Raw genomic sequence first — 21,859 nt, forward strand, 5'->3', positions numbered from 1 at the left:
GTGTGTATGGATGTTTTAAGTCTATGCATACCTGTTAACTGTGTCTTGTATACTATTTATATTTTTGTATGACCTACTGCACATTTTGTATTTTCTAAAAATTCCAATAAACAAAGTTGTGAAAAAAAACCCATTATCAAACATGTATAACATTAATGCAGTTGTTTATGTGTATTAAAAATTAAGTAATGTTTGTTAATGATGTTATTCATGTTTAATTCATGTTAGTAAATGTATTAGTTCACATTATTTAATGAACATTTAATGTAAAGTGTTACAATAAACATTAAATTATGCTTTTTCCCTCCTTGTCTGATTACAGTTATTATGATCAAACTGATCAGTCTGTAAATGTTTATATCAAACTCTGTTCAACAAATTAAGAGTTTTAAACTGACTTTAGGTGGGTTTAAAACTTATTATAAAATGTTTGCTCACATGAAATTAAAATGAATCTTTGGAGACACATTTCCAACTTCAAACCTACGACATAAGACACGAGGAAAGAGCGCTAACTGAAGTTAACACCCGCACCGAAAGCTGATTGGTTCCCGTCTTCCACCTCGTGTCGCTCTGGGAAACGACAGACTCACAAAACTGAACTCACACAAACTTTGGATTTAGAAAATGGCAGTTTTTATTTCTTGTCACATCGGGTATGAAACAGTTTCACAAGGCTTCAGGGACTACAACCAATGATTAGCATAAAAAAAAAAGAGAAAGAAAAATAAAGTGAAATAAACCCAAAACACAAATAGTGGTTGAATCTCCATCACCGGGCGGAGCGGACGCGTCGCCGTGACAACAGACCCGCAGCAGGAGGTCAGACCGGACCGAACCGGGAAGAGCGAGTGAACAGAGTGAACAGCTGATGTTTCTTCTTCTTCTTCTCCATAATAAAGCGCCGCTGTTTCCAGGTCAGGTTTACAGAGTTAACTATGGAGCGTTTGTATGGAAAGCCAAAGGGGTCAGAAACGCCTATTAAACGAGGAGAAAACAGACGTCAAGACGCCTCAAATCTCCCGTCTGACAGGCGTTTTGAATCAAAACTTTACGCGTACCGTGTAACCGCATCGTCCCGGGCTCCACCGCGGCCCGGGACCTTCATCATCACATGTCGCCCCCCCCCCTCGCTCTCCGCTTTCCAGTGTCCAATAAAAGGCAAAATACCGTAATGCCCCAAAAACCATCTTCAAAAAACTACTTCCCCCTTTGTCTAAGAGCAACGCTGCGTTCATACTTCCACACGCTTTACAGACCAGGATGTTTGGACGGGCCTTTCTGACCCCTTTGGCTTTCCGTAGATTCGTTTGCAGTCCTCGACAATGACGAGTCGCCGTCTGTCCGTCCGTCAGCAGCCAATCAGATTTCTGCGTTTTTGCAATTTTGTTTCCCTACTAAAATGGAGAAGCTGGTTCCAGCTGTTCAAAGCTTCCCAGAAACACGACAGAAATAACCCAGGGTCAGACTGATATACGGAGCCGATATTGGCTTTTTTATTAAATATCAGATATCGTCCAGCTCTGATATGATGAGACTCTCTGCCTTAAAGAGCTGCTGACACCAACAGAACCGCATCAGTCTGGTTTCAGTGGAGAGTTTTAGTCCCATGATGCTCTGGATGTTGTTTCAGAGGCTGAGGAGAAGAAAACTGAATGCTGGGAATCTTATTGGCATGAAAATGGAAAAATTTTAAATATTGAATATCGGTGGCTATCAGCAGGTTCAATCCGAAAATATCGATACTGGCTTTCAAAAACGGATATCAGTCCGACCCTGGGGTAATCAATCCCAAAAACGAAGCTGGGAGAAGAGCTGATTTATCGTTGGTGACGATTATATTTTTAGATGAACATCCAATTAACTGTGTTAGTTAGTTATGTTTATGATTTTAACGACGTAAAAACACTACGAATGGCAATGCCAAAGCAGTGAAAAATGTTATATGCCCGTTGAAAACATTGGATCTGCACAAAGGGACAGGCCCCGCCCACAAAGGGACAGGCCCCGCCCACAAAGGGACAGGCCCTGCCCACAAAGTGACAGGCCCCGCCCACAAAGTGACAGGCCCCGCCCACAGCCGGTCAGAGCAGAGGGTGAACGCACGGGGCGAGGTTTGGAAAGACGCAACAGAAGCACGAAGTTCACCAGAATCTGTTCGTTCATATGGAGGCAGGCTGCCCCACACACACACACACACACGCACACACACACACACACACAGAGGACTGGGCAATAGTTCAGTGTTTATCGTCTTCCGGTGGAATCCGTGACTCCGTTCTGCCGTCTAAATTCATGATAGCAAGCAAATTAATGTAAAAACTGACAAAATGAGGTATGAAACATTTTAAGGAATATTTTGTTTTGACATCACACCTAACATTACCACTCAGTGAACATCATCTTGATTACTTATTATTTAATTTAATGTGATTTTGCATACGTAAGCCATATTGTGATATATATCAACATTGAAAAAAAAGAGAACATATCGCCCAGCCCCACACACACACACACACACACACACACACACACACACACACACACACTTGATTCCCTCATGTGAAGCAGACAGTGTTGAATATGAAGTGAAGCTAGCAGTAACTCTTCTACACCAGGAGACACACGCACCACAACAGGAAGAACAAATATTACTAGAAATCATATTTTCCCCCCAAATAAACCGCCGAGAGCCAAGAGCCGAAAAACTATCAATGATCAACGATCCGACTTTCCACACGCAACAACGTTCGCTCGATACTAGAACAAATTCAAGTGGAGTTTCAGTGAGGAATGGAGAAGTGTAAAAAGTTTTTTGTGGCGGAGCGTCAGTCGTTCTTCTCGGCCTCGCCGCCCTCTCCGGCCTCGCCGCCCTCGCTCTCCTCCGCCGCCGTCTCAGACGTCCACAGCTGAAACACACACACACACACACACACACACACACACACACACACACACAGGGCTTTAACCTTCAGTACACACACACACCGACACCAACACTGACATGTGCTGGAGCGGCCATGACGGAAGAAATTATGGAAATGGGGCCTTGATGGAAGAAAACATCCAATTCAATTTCTCCATAGATGTTTCAGAAAACTCAGAAAATCCCAATATATAACTTAAGTTTCTATATAATGTTTTTTAAGCTCAGAACTGAACCAGCTACCAGATGAATAATAAGCTTTTCACAAACAATATGAAAAATAAAAAGCCAAGGGTATCAGACGTTTTTTTTCTTCAAGAGGGAATGAACTGCTCATTCCATACTCAGTGGTGGAAAGTAACTAAGTACATTTACTCAAGTACTGTACAAGTACCTCAAAATTTTACTTGAGTATTTCCATTTTATGCTACTTTGTACTTATACTCCACTACATTTCAGAGGGAAATATTGTATTTTTTACTCCATTACATTTATTTCACAGCTATAGTTACTAGTTACTTTTCAGATCAATATTTTATATTTAAAACATTTGATCATCTTTATAAAATAACTATAAAATAGCATTGTTATAGATTAGACTACCCAAAAGTATAGCTAAATTGTTAAGATTAGCTTCACGTTGACAGCTTTAAAATGCTGCTTACATGTACATGTATGTCAATAAATCAGTATTAATATTCCAATAATTTATGAAAAATATAACTCTCTAAATGGGGACAGTTTGCATAATGAGTACGATTACTTTGATACTCTAAGTACATTTTGCTGCCAATACTTATGTACTTTTACTTTAGTAAGATTCTGAATGCAGGACTTTTACTTTTAATGGAGTATCTTTACATTGTTGTATTGATACTTTTACGAAAGTAAAACATCTCAGTTCTTCTCTAACTGCCCATACTGCTCTGAATCATTTACTTTCCCTCCTTTTCAGCCGTGATTTCAAGTTTCAAGTTGAGGTTGTAGTGCTAAAAATGTTTTTTAAAACCATAATAAAAACATTACTTCTCCAGCATTTGGACTTATTTTATAAGTGGTGCTAATTTCCCTGCTGCATGAATACAAACTACGGAGCCTGGGAGAAAAATGATTTATGTTTACGACAATGTGTATTTTGAACCTTCATTCTGTCGTATTCGTGCACTCGAGAAACATTTCATTCCCTCGATTTGGTTAATGTGAAACTTCGCTTTGGTTTATTTGTGCGTATGAGACAATTTGTTTCCTCAGTTTGTGCTGTTGACGTGCGCTCCACAAGTTTCCAAAGCGCTCCCTCGAAATACTGAAATTATACAATTATACTCTCGAAATATAAAATGTGTGTCGCGAGCTCACAGTCGGTCACATGACGGAGATTTCTTCTGAAGCACAGCATCGGCCCAGCTCGGCTTTTTGGAATAACTCATGTAGTGCTGTGGGGCTGTAGGGCTGAAGGAATTTCCCCTGCGGTGATTCAGGGCGGCTCAACAGTGCGGTATGCGGTGTATGCGATACGTCACGTGCTAATTTGCATATCAATAGGCTATATAACCTACAGTCTCCGCTCACAGTGGAGGGAGGGGGGGGTACGCTGTGTGGGAAGCTCTGTGATCATCAGACTCTCTGCATGATGAGCAGGTAGAGCAAACCGGCATCAGCCACCAATTTATTGGCAAATGCTTTGGATTGAACATTTTAACATTGATCCCCACGGTCAGAAAAAGTCTCCAGATTTGTCGCTAGTCGCTTTTCAGAAATAAAGTCGCCAGGGGGTCTGAACTTTAGTTTTTTTTTTGTTTTAGTTTTTTAGTTTTAGTTTATTTGCACATTTTTTAAAAGAAAAATCAGACAGAGAAAAGGTAAATAGAAATAAAGTTACATGTGCAGGTGAGGTAGAAACCCACTACAGGCTTATCTAAAAACCTCACCTAAAAGACAGAAGAAAAAAAAAAAAAAAAAAAAAAAAAAAATATATATATATATATATATATATAAATATAAAATAACATAGCACGGTTGTGGCGGTTGCTTGCCATCCACCGGTTGGCTCGTCCATAGCACAGTATTGCAATATTGCGGTTATTGCGACAGCCCTAAACCGATGTGCCGTTTTAAATATGAGAACATAACTCTTTTGTGCGCGCAAATTATGAATTTGTGAGAACATAAAAAAAACAAACTGACAGAACAAAATGTTTTCAGTGCGTACAAATCAAGCGGAGCAGAGGACAGGTGATAACCGAATGGAGGGAATGAAACAGACGTTTTGAACATGAACAAATCAAGAGTTCAGACTGCAGATCATGTGACGTTACAGTGAATCATGACCTCATTTTGTGTACTTATATCTTCTTTATTATTGTCCTCATCATTATTATTACATATTAACTTATTTTTGGTTTTTATATGCACTGCTGTATCACCAAGCATATTCTTATTATTTTTTCTTACTGTTGTTATTTTAATTATTATTACTATCGATTCTATTTATTTATTTATTTTATTATTAGTTTATATATAGGCTATATTTATATATAGATACTACTGCCATTTTATATGTTGAATTATTACTATATATTGTGTCTTCTTTTACGTCTCCTTTTCTGCATCCCCCTTCCCCTCACATAATGTTTACATGTTAGTCTTTTGTCAGTCTTAAAAAAAGAGATGGTGTCTGTAATGTCATAATTTGCATATTTACAAATGTTTCTGTACCTCGGTCTCCATTCTCAATAAAAAAAAAAATGTTCAAACAAAATCATGGCCTCAACATAACGTTTGTCTCTCCCTCTGGCTGCTGCCCGGCTGTGTAGGAAACACTGGTGTGAGCCCAGTAACTGTATAAGTGACTGAAAGCAGTAAAAGAAAAGTGGAGACAGAAGCAGACTCACTGTGAGGTTGTCTCTGAGCAGCTGCATGATCAGAGTGCTGTCTTTATAGGAGGATTCATTCAGCGTGTCCAGCTCCGCAATGGAGTCATCGAACGCCTGCAGACACACACACACACACACACACACACACACACACAGTCCAATTAATACAGCACTTTAAAACAATCACAGGTAAATCATGAAGAAAATGCTAGAAAACAGGGTTCAGGATGAGAGAAACGCATCAGTTCTTTAAAATTGTGTTTCAGTCAGTCGGTGTCGTCCACCTCCAACATGACGGGTATGATGCAATTTGTTTGATTACATATTTGATTGTCAGTATATTCAAATATGAATATAATATACATTTAATAATAATAATAATAATAATAATAACCTTTATATTGTATAGCACCTTTCATACACAACAAGCAGCTCAAAGTGCTTTACATCAATAGAAGGCAGATGAAAGACAGATAAAGATAAAATTCATATAAAAGAACAAGCAAAATGCATTAAAAGAATCAAATCAAGTGAAATAGAAAGATAAAAGAACACAACAAATATTCCCACTTTTAGATGCACATTGTGAGTGAACCCATATGTTTTTCTTTAATTTTCTTCTCCCCTGTCCTTTCCTGGTTCTACTCTTGATCTGATATTTACGTCAGACCATTTTCATGTCAAAAAAGAAAAACAAAATTATCCAACTATTCAGTGCTTCCTCTGTTTAGACCGTCATGGGAGACTAAAACTCTCCACTGAAACCCAGAATATTACAGCTGCTACACACTGTGTGGAGTCTGATCAGAATGTCTCAGTTCAAGTTTTTCCCATAGATCAGTGATTCTCAACCTTTTTCATATCAAGGACCCCTAATTTAGTCCACATTAGAGCCACGGACCCCCATTTGACCCACATCTGAGAATATTTTTATTGTTAGATATGATTTTGTCCAGAATTCCATGACGATCTGTATTGGAGATAGAGCGATAACAGAGAAACTAATTCTTCTACATTCTCTAATTGTTTTAACGTCTTGTAAATGAAATAATGCTCAAGTTTAACATTTCATCAATTAGCTGGGGACCCCCTGGAACCCCCTCAAGGACCCCTGGTGGTCCCCGGACCCCACGTTGGGAACCACTGCCATAGATACCAAGTGTAGTATTGATCAATTCTACAATATTACCATTTAAATCAATCAAACTGCATCATATCAGACGGGACCAGATCTGATTTTTAATAAAAAAAAAGACATCAGCTCCATATCTCGCTCTAAGAGAGAGAGAATGAAAGAAAGAGAGAGAGACAGACAGAGAGACAGCGTGGGAAAGAGAGACGGGGAGACGGGGAGACGGGGAGGAGGAACCTCTTTGGCGAGGTGGCAGGCCTTTTCGGAGTTCCCCGCGATCTCGTAGTAGAAGACGGAGAAGTTGAGGGCGAGGCCGAGGCGGATGGGGTGCGTGGGCTTCATGTTCCCGCTCTTTGAAGCCTTGCTGTAGGCCGCGTCGTACGCCTCCTGGGCCTGAGCCACCGTCTCTGCCACCACAGAAGAAGAGGACGACGATGATTAGGGATGTAACGGTATGAAATCTCACAGTACGGTACGGTATCTACCAAAATATACGCTATACAGTATTTCACGGTATTGATTTTTTTCCCCCTTTAATTAAACGTACTACGGCCCATCGAAAAAACAAAAGTATTTCGCTTTGAAGGAAAATATTGCTTTACTGAACTGAAATGTGTGTGCCTGTGTGTGTGTGTGTGTGTGTGTATTTAACTGAAACTCTCATGCATTAGCATTGTCACATTTACATAAAAATATTAAACTCAAGCGTCCTCCTTAGTGAGATAACGTTAATGTTCTTGCGCCCTGCAGTGCAACATCAGATAGTTTGTTTTGCATTAAAGACGGAAAATACACACAACAATCTTGTAATCTAGTGCAGTTTAATAATGTATATTAAATTACAAAGTCCACTGTTGCAATTCAATATTGCTAGCAACTTGAAGTGTGATGTTTCATGTTTTCCCCTGGCTGTCAGAGCGGAGCTGTGGATTGGTCTAGATTGGCGCTGTGCATTATGTGCATTATGCAACATAAATGTATACTGTGGGCACGGTGTTACAGGGAAAGGCTTACAGTTCAGAGCCATGGTGGCTTGATACCGCAGTATACCTTAAAACAGTATACTGTTACATCCCTAATGATGATGGCTGTCAAACCCATCAGCAGTTCTTGTTTACGTTTTATTTCTATTTTTTTCTGCTTGTCAGAAGGGCCGGAGTCTCCCTGAGCCGCTGAGACCGAAGGACTGAAACACCTCAGACTGTGCGCAGGAATCCTGAAGTTAAACTCAACACCTTTTAAGACCTTTTCAATATATTTTATATACCTCAACGCCACTTCCAGCTGTAACCGGTTACATCAGCGACACCTTTACCTTACATTTACTATACATTGATTTTGAGATTGCAAAACTAAACAGTCTTAGTTTGCGATAACTTCTATGGATCACTGGATCAATACAACAGAATTCAGATCGGCCCGGAGGGAACAAAGCTTGAGAATTAATTGAGTGACTAACCCAAAGGCAACGTTTATTAAAAGTAGTGACAGTAACACGCACACGCACACACACACACACACACACACACACACATGCATCCTATAGTGGATTTGTGATTAGCACTGTGCATATGGGACCGGATAGCGTTGATCCCCATCGAGGAGGTTACACTTCCTGCTTTCTTACACAGAACAATAAGCCTCCTGGATATTCCCAGTGACGAGCCTCAGCCACGGTGCAAATTCAGTGTCCTCCAACCACTTGTCAGAGAACTTGCATTTCCCCGTTAACGTTTGTTAGTTTAGTGACAGCCGACACAGAAGAATCCCAGATTCTCCCGGTGCACAAGAGAGCGTCTCTTAACTTCCGGGTTATGCGTTACTGTTTCCGGTTGTAGTTTGTTGTAGTATTTGTGAGGAGCAAAATAAATAAATTCACGCAAACTTTTAGCGCACAAACTCTTTGGACAAATAGGCTATTCACATTGAAAAAATAGCTACAAAATTTAATACCTCATAAAATGGCGATTAAGACTTTTTAACGGCCTTAATTTTCACTAAATTGATTTATTACCTTTTAATACTTTATAAAGACCCTGCAGACACCCTGTGCCTACATTTATCCACCGCAACAAGCTCTGATGAATATATAGTTTGTAGAGATAAACTTTGACGAGTGAATAAACAATTTGACAGAATGCTACAAAATGATTTTTATAATGAAATTTGGGTTGTAGCTGTAGGTTTTGAAGACTATCTGCCATTCAAAATTGTAGTTCTTCTGCCTTTTTTAGCCAACAAAAGCTGATAACAGTCTCTGTGGACTCTCAGTGGATTTCAGGGTGTGGGATGATTCAGTATAATGTGGAATGTGAGGTTCACTTATTGGTGGCCTTGGGGTCCAGGTCTTCATGTTTCAAACGAAACAGTTTTGAATGGCAAATAATGTTCAAAACCTATAGCTACAACCTGAGTATGAGATCTGAGCAGCATAAGATATGAAATGTTGATCAGATATTGTCAGTAACACAATTTAGCTCTAATGAAATAAGAGGTGAACTTACTTTTGCACACCCTAGTTTTCATGTATTAGAATTTTCTAACTTCATAAAAATATCTAGAATTTTCTCATTACTTAATGTAATAGAAAACAAAATAATTTCATTTTAATATAATTTTGTAGCCCTACAAATTGTGCAAAAACTCAAGGGGTGTACAGACTTTTCATGGCACTGTACACCGTTAGTCCAAATTATATTACATCTATTATTTTTTTTAACAAAATCACTTTTCTTTAAACAATTTGGAAGTTCTAAAAAACTTTGCAGTGGTAATACTCTTTCAAATAATTGTAATTCAATTTTTTTTTGTCAATATCTTTCAGCCCCTGTTTCAGAGTGGGCGGTCTCAACGTCTCGACCATCTCTGGGGGGACTCACTGTCTCGGTCGTCTCCGGAGGCGACCTCGGCCAGGTACCGGTGGTAGTCTCCCTTCATCTTCAGGTAGAAGACGGTGCCCTCCACGTCTTCTCCCGCCTTCTCGATCAGGTGGTTGTCCAGCAGCTCCTGGTGAGCAGAAGAGGAAGAGAAAGAGGAAGAGGAAGAGGAAGAGGAAGAGGAGTTAAAGTAAAACTCATCTCACACGGCGTCTACTCTCAGTTTCAGTATTTGCTGTTCGAACGGTTCTTAGAAGAGAAAGACAAGAACAAGCAGCTGAACGGGACACAGCTTTGATTTAGGGGGGCAGAGGCAAAAGGAGAGGAACAAAATTAGAACAATTAATCAAAATTTTATCAAAATCACAATATGTCCTACTGCAATTTTCAAATCGCAGGAGGCACAATATTTGTTAAAGGTGAAATGTGTCAAAATATCATTTTAAAGTAAATATTGTGGTGCTGCAGAGATGTCCTGGCCTACACATCATATTCTACAGACTGAAGAAAACATCTTTGTTTGGTACAGATCCCCACAAAAATCACACCATAATCATTTTAATACGTTTTTAATGAAAATGAGGATAATGCTGTAAAAATTATCATTCCCTCTAATATCGCAAATCATATCGCAATCGCAATATCAGTCAAAATAATTGCAATTAGATATTTTTTCAAAATCATACTCTTTGCTGAAGATCAAGCAGAATTGAATGATATATGAGAAGTGGGGGTGTTAGTGGGGGATTTTAGATAATTTTTATGCACCCCTGTTATAAAATGCTGGTTTACTCCTTTAAAATAAAAATTATGCTTAAAAATGACACACCAGACAGACGTAGAAGGTTTAACACTCGGTTTGCTAATTGCTAACTGCCAGCTTGCTAATAGCTAGCTACCATTATAGCTATTTTTCCTTTTCTTCAGATCATGAAAAAAAAAAATCATACTCTTGAGAAAACGGCACAAAGAAAATATAATGCTAATGTGTTATGACCCGGCTCAGGGCAAACGCCCGCACTACAAAAAAAGAAAGAACTAAGAGGGAAAACGAGCTGGAGATTAAAGAAGCTCCTAAGGGCAAAAGCCTTTGCACTAGTTTGCAAAAATTAACTGAAATACGCAAATCATAACGAAGATACCAAGTGAGGGGGGGGAGGGGGGGGCCTGCAAAGACATGTGCCCTGGGGCCTCGCAGGACCATGATCCGGCCCTGACGGGTGTAGAAACTCGTGACCTTATCAAAGATATTCAAATTACAGGAGCAGATAACATGGACACACACAACCTGCAGATTTGGATATGCACATTTGCTGCTGTTCAAACTCCAGCTGGAAGAAAAGTGACAGAGAGGGGGAGAGAGAGACAGAGAGGGAGAGGGAGAGGGAGAGAGGGGGAGAGGGAGAGGGAGAGGGAGAGGGAGGGAGAGAGGGAGAGAGACAGGGAGAGAGAGAGGGAGAGGGAGGCAGACAGAGACGGATCTTCAAACCCAGCTGGTATAAAGAGCTATAAATGTGAAGGAGAGCTTCCTGTGGCTGGAGGTGCAGGACGACCCAGATAGAGATAAACCAGACTGAACTGAGCTGAAACCAGGACAGAGCAACAGTTGACGCACCAGTAGAGGACGAGTAGAGACAGAGTAGAGCACAGAATGAGACACAAAAAAGCCTTGAAAAACGCCACAGAAAAAAAAATCGGAAGAAGAGGAAAAAATTATAGTCTTTTTTATTAAAAATCAGATCTGGTCCAGTCTGATATTATGCAGTTTGATTGACTCCATATTTTTTGTAGAATTGATCATCAATACCACACCGGTCTTCTACGGGAAGACCCGAACCTGAACCGATTCTACCGAGACATTTTGATCAGGCTCCTTCCTCACAAGTCTGCATCAATATCCTTTACTATCATCATCCTCCTGGGTTTCAGTTAGGGCTGAACAATTAATCAAAATTTTATCGAAATCGCAATATGGCCTACTGCAATTTTCAAATCGCAGGAGGCGAAATTATCATTCGTTCTATTATCACAAATCATATCGCAATTGCAATATCAGTCAAAATAACCGCAATTAGATATTTTTTCAAAATCCTTCAGCCCTATTTTCAGTGGAGAGTTTTAGTGTCCCACGATGCTCTAAATTTCAGTTTCAGAGGCTTTTCCACCCTGATGAGAATAAAATCCTGAGGGGAAACACTGGATCTGTGCAATTTTTTGGCACAAAAACGGTCAAATTTAAGATATTGAACATCGGCTATCGGCAGCTTCCACCTAAAAATATCGGCCTTGTACCACCCATATCAGTCCAACCCTCCTGTGCAGCTGAAGCACGTTCACTGTGAAGTCAGTTTTTCTAGTTGTGTCCCCTGTTCAGACCACAGTGAACTGTAAGCCAGCCTCTTCCTGTGTGAACGCCACTCCTGCACATCCTGCCGTCCCCCCAGCGGCCTCCCCCGGCTGCAGCGGACACAGAGGGCGCTTCCTGATGATGTCAGCAGCACCGAGCCGAGCGCGGCTTTGTGTCGGGGCGGAGGGGCCCGGGCGGGACACGGGACTCCTCTAACGTCCAGAAAGACTCCAAACCACCCAACTCCATGAAGTCAACGGACCACAACCCGACTTCTGACACAAATATAAAGTCAATACATTTTTTCCACAAGAGGTTTTGACCTCAGCAGCTGATTTCACTTCTTCTAATGTGTGTCCTTATGGAGATTTTCAAAATAATTGCGTCATTAACGGGATATAACGGTTATAAAACGGGGTTGTTCTCCTAGTGATCCACAGGTCGATTACAGACCAATAGCAGGCGGAGGCAGGCAAACTCCGCCCCCCTCTAACTTGGCTCCGCCCTCTGCCGCTCTTTGGTTGCTCCAAAAAAAAGTGTCAACATGGCGGCGACCGTGAACAAGATCTACAGGCTTCAAAACCAAACAAAAGTCTGATATCTGAGACACAAACCTTTCTAACGATGCCATTGGCTTTGAAAATGTGACAGTTATATAATCTGGATGGAGAGCTTGTGAAACTGTGATGGTCAAGAGTCTCATTAGTGATTACTACAGCAGAATAACATGGAGCTGATATCACCATTCATGTTCCTGACAGCAGAATAACATGGAGCTGATATCACCATTCATGTTCCTGACAGCAGAATAACATGGAGCTGATATCACCATTCATGTTCCTGACCCACGATGCGTATTGTCACATTTATGAATTGCGATATATTGAATTTTCGACACATCGTCCCATCTCTAGAGGCCGGTTCCTGTCCTGGGGCCTATAATATGAAGCAAGTTGAACAAAGTCAGGGTGTCTTTGAGTTAGCCGGCTTCACTAAACCTAACATTGACGATCCTGATAACCGGTCTCACGTAGCTGGTTCTCAACTGGCTCTGTCAACCCAGGATTTACCTATCAGCTATGAGCGCGTTCACATGAAAGAGGCGGGGTTTGTAACAAATAGCCAATCACATGCAACATGGACAGATCTAGATCAGACAATTCAAAGATAAGATGAAACTATTGATCCCCGTGGGGAAATTAGATTGTTGCACAACATGATTCAGCGGGGAAAAGGACATAGAATAGGCCTATAAGCGCAAAACTATAAAATAATAGTCTAAAAATAGGCGAAAATAATAAAATAGGCTAATCAAACAATAAAAGCCATAGAGAATAGACCTAATTATAGGATGATATAAGCCCTAATATTTCCTGCTGACATTTTCAATCAGAAAGAAATGATAGCAACTAACACTGGGTTCTTCTCTCAAGAAGAACAAATTCTTATAATGAATAACTGTCAGCATTTCAAAACATAACCGCGAAAAGTAAAAGTTGTTTCTGCTTCCAAGGCTAGAGAGGATTACTGGAGGAACTGCCCCGTCATTAGGACACAGTGGGAATATTTTTCATTGATAAAATAGTTTGTGGACACACTGAGGCTGTAAAAAGATTTTCTATTCATAAAGTCGGCCTCATGTTCTTCGGGGCTGCGGTAATGGAATATGAAATATCCGACAATGAACCAAACACTGTCGGGAACCCAATTAAATAAAGTCAGTGCAATTAATATATGCAACAGTAACCTCCATTAATAATATGGTCAATTAAGTAGCCTACCTGCTATATCTCCAAATAAGTTATCATGGAAAACAACGTCATTCTACTGGTCTGTAAACGGTCGCCCTGAACAGCACTTCTTACTGTCTGTTAATTCGAAAATAGCCAAACAGTTTTACGTTTTTTTTATTGTGATTTCCATTTGTATATTTGTCCATATCGGGATCCAGTAGGAATGGTGACTCCCTGTTTCCAGAGAGCTGATTGGTCAGAAGGCCTTTCATACATTTGGATCCGATACCCTGAACTTAACACCATCCAGCATAAGTTACCATGGTGATCTACCCCGGTAAGAAGTGAACCACCTTCCTGAGACTGAAAACCTGCAGGGTTAAACCTGAAGTTACCTCACTAACCCCAAATCCTGCTTCGTAGTACAGGCCCCTGGTGGTCGTGTTGTTGTTGTTGTTGTTGTTGTTGTCATCATCTCGCTGCTGAGTGCAGAAACACTGAGCAGCATTAAGTTATGTAATCAGAGCATTCAGCTGAAAGGGGCCATGATGGTTTCCCTCTAACAGATGGCCAGGAGGGAAGAGAACTGGAGCGCACAGATGCTGCATACGCTGACCTGTACGCTCTGAAAGCAGGAACACACACACACACACACACACACACACACACACACACACAGCCCTTTGAATTAGGGTTGCAGCTTCTCACACAGCAAGATGCAGAGATTCAAAGACAGGAAATGACACCATGAAGACGAACTGAACCCAACCATCCTGCCAGCGCTGGTGCCATGCTCTACAGGATGTGTGTGTGTGTGTGTGTGTGTGTGTGTGTGTGTGTGTGTGTGTGTGTGTGTGTTGCTGTGTTTGACTGCTTCAATGCAAAGCAGACACACACACAGACAGACTGTATGGGAAGCTTCCCGTCATGGAAACACCCAGTAATTCAGATTGAAATGGTCTTCATGTTTGTACTTGAAGGTTTGCGCGGCTCACAACAGGTTGAGCAGGTTTGACCCCTCCCCCGTCTCACACACACTCTCACACACACACACACACTCACACACACTCACGCCGCACCCTAACACACCCCATGAAACCCTTTCAGAAACACACCAGAATTGCAAAGATGCATGGTTGTTTAAATGAAAGTAAAATGTTGTTTTATCAGATAGTAAGCTGATATAAACAGACACACTTAACCAAAAGGCCGGGCAGAGAGAAGTCTGATATTAAATGTATTACATTATGTTATTACATAATTATCTGGGTTAACTGAATTGAAAACTGCCTTAAAATAAAAACTAAGCAGGGAGATGGAAGGGACTTTTTTCTGTCCCTGAGAGAAAAGGATAATAAACTGACATTCAGATACTTTCCATACAATTGTATAAACTTTCCGGCACACTATGTGACAAACCCCACCCATCTGGCGCTCCAAGCAGATTAAAACGAACACCAGCACTTATTTATGACACCATTCCCCCCCATTAGAGTCTGTAGGTTGGATTTATAAAAAGGACGAGCCCGGTCTATATAATGCTAAGCTCAACAATGCAGCTAAGCTTTGCACCAACATCTCTTAATCTGCCAACAGCACTAATATCTCCTGACCTATTTATAGAGAGGTGACACACACACACACACACACACACACACACACTTCCTCAGGAGCTGGTGAACAATGGGAGACACTGTATAGAGCATATGGGCCCATACAGGGGTGTAATCAGGCAAACTAATCTCACATTAGAAACGAATGGGAGTTGTGTATGAAAAAAAAATGAAATGACATCATCTCATGTTAACTGTGTCCACGGCGCTCCACAGCCGAACCTTTCACCGCCAGATCTCTGCACTTCCTCGTTTCCCCGCTGATGTGACTTAGCTTCACGGACGGCAGTTTAAAATGGAGAAGTTGTTTCCAGCGGTTCAAAGCTTCCTGGTTCTCTACAACGTTTTATTTGAAAAGACGACAGGAAGAAACGAGTCCGACAGGAAGCTTGGGGAACAGCTGATCCACCGCCGGGTCGACAGGAAGCTCTGAAGGAGGTTTACTGTGGTTTTTATCTTTGCTGCCTGGCGAGCTAGCTACGGAAACTAAAGTCAAAACGATGAAACGTTATGAAAGGCAATACCAAAGCAGAACAAAATACATGATTTACTAGAGCTGCAACGATTAATCGATTAGTTGTCAACTGTTAAATTAAATTGCCAACTATTTTGATAATCAATTAATCGGTTTGAGTAATTTTTTAAGAAAAATAAGTCAAAATTCTCTGATTCCAGCTTCTTAAATGTGAATATTTTCTGGTTTCTTTCCTCCTCTATGACAGTAAACTGAATATCTTTGGGTTGTGGACAAAACAAGACATTTGAGGACGTCATCTTGGGCTTTGGGAAACACTGATCCACATTTTTCACCATTTTCTGACATTTTATAGACCAAACAACTAATCGATTAATCGAGAAAATAATCGACAGATTAATCGACAATGAAAATAATCGTTAGTTGCAGCCCTATGATTTACCATCAGAGCCTCTCACACCGCCCAGTCTGATAGAACGGAGCGACCAATAGAGAATAACGGCGATGACACGGCAAAAAAAAAAAAAAGGTCACGCCTGCAAAGTGCGGCACGAGTGCGAAACCCTGTTCAGTTTCTATGAGCAAAACGGTAAATCGACATTTTCTGTGACTGTTCTTTCTGTGTTCTAATAATCTATTTGAAATGGATTTGGTGAAAATAATTTGTTGTTACATTTTCACGGTTGTCAAACAGCAGCAGGATCATTAAAATTATTTTTCTTAAAGTGTCAAAATGAAACACGACTCCTCTCTTGACCGGAAGTTTGCTAGCTTGTTAGCATTTTGTGACTTCCAGAAAATATTTTTTTTATGATAATGCAGTTCTTTGATGACTGTTAAAAAAGGTAACAAATTATTTACACCATATAGATTTCACATAAATTATCAGAACAAAGAAAAAGTAAACACAGAAAATGTTGATTGGTTTTGCCCATAGAGACAGAGCGGGGCAGATTGTACCGCACTTTGTGGGCGTGGCCTGTTTGAAACGTCACGCCTTCTCTTCTCTATCCACCAAGTCGCTCGCAGTGTGAACCAAGGTTACTATCGTTAATGAAAACTAGCGGGGTAAAGTCCACATATTGATTAACATTTCATTGTTATTGTAGTTATAATATGGAGGATGATAATATATGTTTGAGTTGTTTTCTTGTCTTTTTTTGTCTGTTAGTCTGATTTGTATGGTTAGTGTTCTCTAGCTCTAGTATTTGTGCTATGTACCATTCTTTTTGAGGGCAACATTGAGTGTGTAATCTGTATAAACTGAAAATAAAATGTTTGAAAGAAAGAAAACTAGCGAAATAACAAAAACTAGGTGTGAAAAAACATTTTCGTTAACTGAAATAAAAATAAAAAAGAGGCTTTACAAAAAAAACGTTAACTAACTGAAACTGTATTGTGTGTTTACAAAACTAACTAAAATAAACTAAAATTATAGAGAAAATGTCTTTAGTTTTCGTCTTTGTCAATTTATTTCATACATAAGCCTAGTATTTAGAATTTTTGAATCTCGCCCCTGATATTACAAAAAAAAGACTAAAACTAACACTGAAACTAAAACTAAGCATTTTCAAAAAAATAAAAACTAAACTAGGAAACCCGCTTTAAAAACGAATTAAAACTAAACTGAAATTGAAAACAAAAAGTCAAAATGAAATAAAAACGCAAAACTATAATAACCTTGGTGTGAACGCACAACCACAGATCTGGTGTGTAAATAAGCAGAGCTGAACAATTCATTGGGAAAAAAATCTTTAAAAAAAAAAAATCGCAATATTTTGCAATTTCCAAACGTTCTGTCAAATAATCGCAATTATAATTTTTTGTCAGCTCTATAAATAAGACAGCAGGAGTGACAGTCGGCCACCAGCAGGAACAAACAGAGAGCAAAGGTCACCGCCTCGTCCCGGGCCGACCGCCCCGGGGTCACCCAGGAGTCACCGTCCAGGCGGCGTGCGTTCACACTGGGTTTTCCCGTGTCGGTGCAGGTTATTTGGCGGCGGCCGGGTTCGAACGGTATCGTCCTCGCCTCTCGCCAAAGAACAGAACTAAAAAGGAGTAAACGCTCCAGAGTTTGACTGAACCGCTCCGAACGCGCTGGGTGTGAACAGGCCCCAACTTATCAAGACAAGTCAAAATTAGGGCTGAAAGAATTTTTTATTATTTAGAAATTGTTTAAAGAAACGTGCTTTTGTTAAAAAAAAAAAAAAAAATAGCTGTGAATGTGCAGATTTACTGAGTTTGAGTCTGATGAAAGATTTTGATTCATGGACCAAAGATCACCTGCAGCTCTAAAACTCCTCTTTTAGAAATCCAGTTGGTACCAAACTCTCTCTGACCAAATTAACTGCAGCCTCTGACATTTGGAAATTGCAGAAGTTCATATTGCGATTTTTTTTAAAAAAAAATTTATAATCGTTCAGCTCTAGTCAAAGTCTACATATATGGTCGCTGTAGATTTCCAGTGTGATGACTAAATGTTCTGGGAAACTTCAGCAGAGGAGGGAGGTGCCGCTCTGACAGGAACAGTCTGAACATGTGCTGACAGGAGGAAGGTCAGCCCACCGCAGAGAGCCTCCTGCTGCAGCGCTCCTGATGATACCACAGCGGTGACACTGCAAGGTCAAAGCCTATAGGCAGGGGGGGGGGGGGGGGGGGCGGGGGGGGGGGGGAAGCTGCAAACGATGACATCATCAGTCAGCCAGCTTCATACTGTCACAGACCGGACGCTCAGATGTGTAGGAGACGGTATGAAGCAGAGATATGAAAAGCAAACCCAGAGTATACCCGACTACAAGGGCAAATACTATTGTACAGAGGACAGTGGGGGCTATATATAGACAGCACACACACACAGAGGACTGGGTTTCCTTCTAGATTTTTCAGTAGCTTGATTTCAATACCGTTACGAAATCAATACCTTTTTCAGTATTGATTTGAGGCAATTAAGTTTATTCTAGAGTCTAGTTTGTTAAAGTGCGAGTAAGCGCAGCGTACTGGGGGGGCTTTTATTTTGAAGTTCAGCTTCCATGTGCAAGATACGCTACTGTATGTTTAGACACGTAAAGACACGCAGAAAAACGTTTTTTTTTGCCCGGTACTTTGATTTTACATCGTCATGAACACACTGCGGGGAGACAGACAGACAAGACCCACACACACACACACTCCCACACACACACACACACACTACTCCAGTAAGTGAAAGCAACTCCAAGCAGTCGTTTTCACTGGAAGACGTAGGTATTTTGTAATTAGCCAGTGCATTTGTTGTCAGGCACTATGGGAGGCGGAGCTTGTGTAGCTAGGCAATGAAGCCAGAAAAATGATCCATGTTTACCATTTGAAAATGGATCATGCACCAATTTTAAGTAATGTTAGTTATGATGGCAAACAAAACAAAAACAAAACTGAAATTTTAAAATAATATTCCTTAAAATATTTCATACCTCATGCTTGTTATCATCAGTTTAGACAGCAGAATTATGTGTCACGATGTCACAAAATAGCCATAAGTATCTGTGTATTCCAGCAAAAAGCACTGGTGGCAATACTGTCACATGCCACAGGGCAACACAGTGTGGACAGACTGGTCATTCTGGTTAAAAATATTTTAACTATCTGCTTTTATCTCCTTTTTAGACAAAGATATTTGTTTTCTCATGCTAACGAGCCTCTCTAAAGCCAGACTGTGTGGACAGACCGGTCATTCTGGAAGTCATTTCAAGAACTTTAAGCTCCTGTTGATCGTTTTTCATTCTGAAACTTGTCACTTGCATGACTTGTTGGTGCATTAAAGGGGCATCAAGTACTCTGTGGCTACCAAGACAACATCAAGAGTCTCTGGCACAGCTCAGCCTGTGACTGACAGAAATGTAAAAGTCACATTTCCACAATAGAACAGGTAAGACAGGAAATTAGAGTAGTGATCCAACAGAAATGTCTAGTGAAGAGGTGATATATCACTTTCACTCCCCCTCCTCTCAAAGCTTTGGCTATTCATGTCACATGGGAAAGACGATAGACACAAGCTTCCTACTAGAAAATAGGGCTGAACAATTAGCCTAATTGAAATTTTATCAAAATCACAATATGGCCTACTGCAATTTTCAAATCGCAGGAGGCACAATATTTGTTAAAGGTGAAATGTGTCAAAATATCATTTTAAAGTAAATATTGTGGTGCTGCAGAGATGTCCTGGCCTACACATCATATTCTACAGACTGAAGAAAACATCTTTGTTTGGTACAGATCCCCGCAAAAATCACACCATAATCATATATAATATGAGAATAATGATGTAAAAATTATCATTCCCTCTAATATCGCAAATCATATCGCAGTATCAGCCGAAATAATTGCAATTAGATATTTTTTCAAAATCGTTCAGCCCTACTAGAAAATCCCATTCACTCTGCTTTCAACTGGTAAACTCTACTGGTAAATTCTACTGGTAAACTCCCCAAAAACTGGGGAGCTCGGGTTTTGGCGATGGGCCCAGATTTCTCTCACTTCCTTGATTCTGACATCACCAACAAAGAAATACCTGCAGTAAAGTGTTCAAATAAAACCAAAAAAGGAAGGAAGGATTTTCTGGCCGTGTTATGATTATAGCTCTTTCAATGCCTTGACAAGCCCCCGCTATGTTCTAGTACCAGCTGGATTTTTGGTTAGTGGTTGGCATTGCCAGGTTTGGTTTGCTGTAAAACATGAACTCACAAGTCCATGTTTGTTAGGTGGGGAAAAAGCTGATCAGAAGCAACCAAAGCCTACAGAAAACCAAGTCTGATCTTAACCGCCGGGCGTTCAGACGGTTATTCCCATCTGATGTGATATTTACTCACCAGGACTTCGTTGCAGATGTCTTTCAGCTCCTGCTCGATCTTCTGCCGGTACGCCTTCGTTAGCTCGGGGGACATGCAGTCTTTCTTGTGCTCGATGGAGGAGACGACCCTCCAGGCGGACCGCCGGGCGCCCACCACGTTCTTGTAGGCCACCGACAGCAGGTTCCTCCAGTCCATCTCCAGCACGCCCTCCTGCTCCACCACCTGCTTCATCAGGGAGGTCATGTCGTCGTACCTCTCCATCTGCTCGGCCATCTTGGCTTTGTCGACCAGATCGGACTTATCCATGTTTGATGTGTGTGTTTGTTGTGTTCGAGCCCTTGTCGCGTGTTGTTTTACAGTATGTGAAGTCCACAGACTCCGGGGAGGGGAACCACCACAGGAGGGAGGTGACTAGGAGTGGTGGGATAGTTTAGCTGGTTCAACTGGCTTTGCTGGTCTGACGTGTTTTGTCTTTTGCTGGACACCTAAAAACACAAAGGGAAAAAGGATTGAAAGAATATTAGGATGGAAAATAACATGAACTGCAACTCAAGACATGAGAAAACCTGTAATCCATATGTGCAGCAGGTGAAACTCAGCAAACACAATATTGATTGTGAACAGATAGCAGGCAGCATGGCAGCCCTGATAATGTGCGGCTGTCTCACATGGAGAGAACAATAGATCAAACTCCTTTCAAAAATCTGCCAATTTAATGCTGCCTTGTTTATGAGCAAAGGCTCGTACCTGGTAGAAAATAAATAAAGACGGTTTAAACATCTAAAGGTTAGCCTGGTAAATTCGGCATACTGATGATTAACCCGGCGGCCCTTCATTGCAATACGATCTCATGTTTTAGAAGTGGCTCACACCCTTCGCTACCGCCCATCCCGGAGGAAGATGGTGGCAGTTAACAAGCGAAACGGATAGAAAATTGTTCACATTTTACCGACTTAGAGTGACGCTTGGTGTATTGGATGGTAGCAGCTTTGAAGGCTGGCTCCTAATGATTAAGAAAAGGTTTTAAATTTTTGGTTTACAAGATAAATATTAGCAGA

General features: G+C 40.8%; 1 protein-coding gene across 1 annotated transcript in view; it reads right to left on the bottom strand.

Annotated features, from left to right (window-relative positions):
- Nucleotides 1–613: 613 nt before the first annotated feature.
- The window catches only part of LOC139657098 (14-3-3 protein zeta-like), a 21,994-nt gene continuing 748 nt past the window's right edge, over nt 614–21,859 (bottom strand). Inside the window, exons 2-6 of the mRNA XM_071534811.1 lie at nt 20,820–21,286; nt 9,811–9,937; nt 7,169–7,338; nt 5,818–5,913; nt 614–2,909 (exon numbers count right to left, since the gene is read on the bottom strand). Coding sequence (XP_071390912.1) covers nt 2,829–2,909; nt 5,818–5,913; nt 7,169–7,338; nt 9,811–9,937; nt 20,820–21,107 — 762 coding nt within the window. The 5' untranslated portion in view covers nt 21,108–21,286 and the 3' untranslated portion in view covers nt 614–2,828. The remainder of the gene's footprint in view (nt 2,910–5,817; nt 5,914–7,168; nt 7,339–9,810; nt 9,938–20,819; nt 21,287–21,859) is intronic.

Source organism: Centroberyx affinis, unplaced genomic scaffold, assembly GCF_046629955.1.
Source record: "Centroberyx affinis isolate AG114_WGS23_722 - 3 ecotype Tasmania unplaced genomic scaffold, CSIRO-AGI_Caff_v1 ptg002629l_1, whole genome shotgun sequence".
In the NCBI taxonomy this organism is placed as follows: Eukaryota; Metazoa; Chordata; class Actinopteri; order Beryciformes; family Berycidae; genus Centroberyx; species Centroberyx affinis.